Source organism: Papaver somniferum, chromosome 2 (assembly GCF_003573695.1).
Source record: "Papaver somniferum cultivar HN1 chromosome 2, ASM357369v1, whole genome shotgun sequence".
In the NCBI taxonomy this organism is placed as follows: Eukaryota; Viridiplantae; Streptophyta; class Magnoliopsida; order Ranunculales; family Papaveraceae; genus Papaver; species Papaver somniferum.
In genome coordinates, this window is record NC_039359.1 from 86,883,504 (window position 1) to 86,887,921 (window position 4,418).

The window sequence follows — 4,418 nt, forward strand, 5'->3', positions numbered from 1 at the left end:
TGGAGCAAGTATTCGGTTTCTAATAGCGGTAAGGAGATTTGGAAACGCCTTCCTGCGAGCATTTGTTGGAACGTCTGGCTAGAGAGTAACGCGAGAAGCTTCACTGGCAAGAAGAGAACACTGGAAGATATCATCAGCGACTCAAAAGTTAGTGCCTTCCATTGGGCTTCTATTATCCCTTCCATGGTTAAGGTATCTCATTCATGATGTAATAATCAACCGGAAATCTCTTTTCTTCGAATCTCCTTAGTTCTTGGTTCGGGTTTTTTGAGTTTTCTCTTTCTTGTATCTTTCATTTGCTTGGTGGCTCTCTGCGTCGCAGATTTGTAAATTACCTTTCTTCTTAATATATTGTTATTTGCCGAGCAAAAAAAAAGATAATACCATATAAATTGTCATTTATTGGATAACGATAATAATTACTTGAGTTCGAAGTTTGTCAACAAAACACCTAAAATACTTAGTTAATAAAAGAGTTGTTAAGAATCGATTCAAGTTTTTTTGTATACTTTTATATAATTCAAAATCCGTCGATATTAAATTCTTTATCAATGAAAAAAACAAAAAAAAACAAACTGTTATAGGAAATTCTATGGCTCACTTTGTTCACAAAAACAAAACAAAAAATCATATCCAGCTACACCTATATATAAAGTACAACTATATCTAGGTATTTAGGCACCTTCTACATAAATAACTCCTCCTAATCATCATCAACACTACAACGTAATGTGAAACCAAAAAAAATACTATTGTTTGTGGAAGTTTGGCAATGTACTTCCACAAAGATCATTGCAAATAAAGAGTTTTGACAAGAAAATAATAATAAGATAAATAAAGAAACATAGCCTTTCAAAATTCCAATTTCCAAATTCTAAATCAATAATAGGGAGAGACCAGTAGAAAGCTTCTAATTATCCTGATTGGGACAAGTAGTTTAAACCACTTGTTCTACATTGATGTGCCTTCCAAGTAAGGAATTAACTTAATTTGCTCAATACTTGTCCACATTGCCTAATTCAGCTTTATGAATCAAGATTTAATCTCATTAAGTGACAATTTATATGATTCATTAAAAAGTGAATCTTCTTCACTCTTGAATTATAAATAAAAATCTAAATAAGGAATCAAAAAAATAAAATAAAATGATGATTGAATTTTGTTATTTGGAGAAGATGATATCTTATAGATAGTTGGTTAAAGGTAGTTATTAAAATAACTAAAGAGAGGTCCCCAGCTTCCAATAGCTTACTGCCTTTACCATTAGCCACTTCTTGCTATAAATATGTTGGATCTCCCACTCTCTCTTTATCTTCTCTCTTCATTCAAGAGCTATCTCTCCTCCTCTGCTCCTCTTCCTACCAGTACCAGAAAAGAAAACATTCTATCATAATCAATTATCTTGATTAGCCTCAACTCATCAGTCAAGTTGTTGCGGTTCAGTTGTTCAGGGTTAAGGATAAAGTTCCGTCCGAAGATTTACCAACCACCTATTCGGTTTACTTTAAGTTCAGCATTTCCTACTTGGCAACTTTCAGTTGGAAGGAAAAGTAGTTATTTCTGTTAACCATTTCTTCCGTTCTTATTTTTCTTATTGTCATGGACTTTTTAAAAGAAATGGAAGGAAAAAGAGTTCATGATTCGTTTGGTAAGAACACGACAAAAAATGTGAGACATGTCTGTGTACCAGGTCCGGTGATCGTCGGTGCCGGACCGTCTGGTCTTGCTGCAGCAGCTTGTCTAAGTGACAGAGGTGTTCCTAGCGTCATCATAGAGCGGTCTAACTGCATAGCGTCTTTATGGCAGCTAAAATCTTACACTCGTCTGCGTCTTCATCTTCCGAAAGAATTCTGCGAGCTACCTCTCATGCCATTTCCAGCGGAATTTCCAACTTACCCATCAAAACAGCAATTTGTCGACTATTTGGAAACGTATACCAAAAAATTTGATCTAAAACCACATTTCAACGAAAGCGTGGATTGTGCTGAATATGATCACAATCTCGGGTTATGGCGAGTCAAGACTACAGGATTGCATAATGAGGAAATGGAATACGTGACTAGATGGTTAATAGTGGCTACCGGAGAGAATGCCGAAGAGATTGTACCGGTAATCGAAGGAATGGATGAATTTGAAGGACCAATTGTTCATACCAGCGTGTATAAAAGCGGCAATGTATTTCGTGGCAAAAGAGTGTTAGTTGTTGGTTGTGGAAACTCAGGAATGGAAGTTTGTTTGGATCTCTGCAACTCTGATGCTAGTCCTTCTCTTGTAGTCAGAAATAAGGTAAGCTTTTCATTCTTCCATTCTTTTCTCAAATTAAGTTCAAATTAGTTTTACTGGAAAATTTATACATTCACAGCCTATGTTATGTTTTAAAAAATGTTTTACCGGAAAATTTAGTTATTTTTTTGCTCGTGGGTGCAAAAGCATGGTAAAAAAGAAGTCAAAAACTAAAATGAACTTTTCAGGTAAAACACTGTTATTCTTCTCTGGCATTCCTGTTTTAAATAAATAAAAATATTTTTTAGTTATTAAATTAATTTTTCCATCTGTTCTTAAGTGTGATTTTAAGTTCCAATGATCGAATCAAACCGAAAGGAACTCTTTTTAGCTATTTTTAATAAAATCTTCTCTTTATTTTCTTAAACTTTCTTGGGTTTCACACGCATGCTTGAAATATGATGAGCAATTCCAAGACCAAAAAAAAGAAATATTTCTTTTGGAAATATACAGATTAAAAGTACTAAAAAGAAGAAAGAAAAGGAAAATTGAATCATAATAATAAGATTTTCAAAGTGGGGTTAATTAATTACCCACTAACTAATCATAGATTTTGTTACTAATTAACATTTTTTACTGTGTCTGCAGGCGCATATCTTGCCAAGAGAGATGCTTGGGGTATCAACTTTTGGGTTGTCAATGTGGTTGCTCAAGTGGCTTCACGTACGCTATGTCGATCAACTCCTACTGTTCCTGTCCTGGTTTTTCCTTGGCGATACATCCCGACTCGGCCTCGACCGACCTAAAATCGGTCCGATCGAACTGAAGATGGCGACCGGAAAAACACCCGTATTAGATGTTGGAACATTAGCTGAAATCAGATCCGGTTCTATCAAGGTATGAACCTTTGCAAGACTGTGCCCCATAACATATTTTTGATAGTGACTTATTTTTCGAATACATGTCATGAATTTGGACTCGCAACTGACATAAGTTCATGTTGGCAATGGTGCAGGTGTGCCCTGGCATAAAGCAAATCTCCACTCATAAGGTGCACTTTGTCAATGGGAGAGCTGAAGATTTTGATGCTATAATTTTAGCCACCGGATACAAAAGCAATGTACCATCTTGGCTAAAGGTAACCAACCTATTTATGTTTTTTTTTTCTAGCTACATCCAAATATAAGCTCATTTCATGAGTTTCTGCAATAAGTACTCTCGAGGCTTTGTTTTCGAAATTTGACAATCCACATACCAAAAATGGTCCCATTGCAGAGAGGGTTACACAAAAAAGATCATCCAAGTGCAAGATACTAATTTTTGTTGTTTGCATGATTTCCAGGATACAAATTTGTTTTCAGAGGAAGATGGTTTACCGAAAAAGCCGTTTCCGAACGGATGGAAAGGCGAGTACGGGCTCTACTCAGTAGGGTTCACCAAACGTGGGTTACTTGGTACTTCAATGGATGCAAAGAAAATTGCTCAAGATATTGAGCTTTTATGGAAAGCCGATTCAAAGCATTATTTATCTGCGCTTTTTTACTCGCCATCATCATCACCGCCACCGCCACCGCCACCATCATTAGGACACTAATTGAGTAAAGACTCGGTGAAATATATTTTGATTGATTGATTTGGATACGTTTGAGGTGGTTCTGAAAAAGGATTGGGAGATTTTTTTTTAGCTTTAATCATATATATATATATATATGTAGCTAGGACAAATGAAAAGGCATAAAAGGAGTGACAAAAAGATTGTTGTATTGAGAAGGTATCACTTATTTGTACATTTTTGACATTTTTCTCGATTTAGAGATTATTTCATAGATTGAGTGAGACAAAGAGAAAGAAAAATTGAAGATACGTAGCTAGAAGGATTTAGGGTATTAGAAATGTTTTCAAGGTGAAATGGTCATTGTGTTAATTTTAACCTATACTCAATTTAATCAGTTTTAATCAGTGTATGTTGTCGAATTTTTATGCGAAATTGTCCTTCGTTTCCTCTTATTTTGTTGCAAATTTAGTAAAAAATGATAGAGAACACGTTATTTACATAGACATTCTCAACCTCCTATATGCTAGGTGCACGTTCTCGTGTAGACATATAGGTCATATATGCGCAGGTGCGCATCCATACCCATATATCCACCACTTATATCCCATTAAGTACAACCATTGATGTCTGTGTCTGTAAC

General features: G+C 35.3%; 1 protein-coding gene across 1 annotated transcript; it reads left to right on the forward strand.

The window, feature by feature from the left end:
• The first annotated feature begins 1,342 nt into the window (after nucleotides 1-1,342).
• On the forward strand, nucleotides 1,343-4,148 carry LOC113353670 (indole-3-pyruvate monooxygenase YUCCA2-like). Its single transcript, XM_026597199.1, has 4 exons — nucleotides 1,343-2,286; nucleotides 2,872-3,120; nucleotides 3,239-3,361; nucleotides 3,566-4,148. Exons 1-4 carry the CDS (start codon nucleotides 1,600-1,602, stop codon nucleotides 3,815-3,817), a joined length of 1,311 nt encoding a protein of 436 aa, XP_026452984.1. The 5' UTR covers nucleotides 1,343-1,599; the 3' UTR covers nucleotides 3,818-4,148.
• The last annotated feature ends 270 nt before the right edge of the window (nucleotides 4,149-4,418 follow it).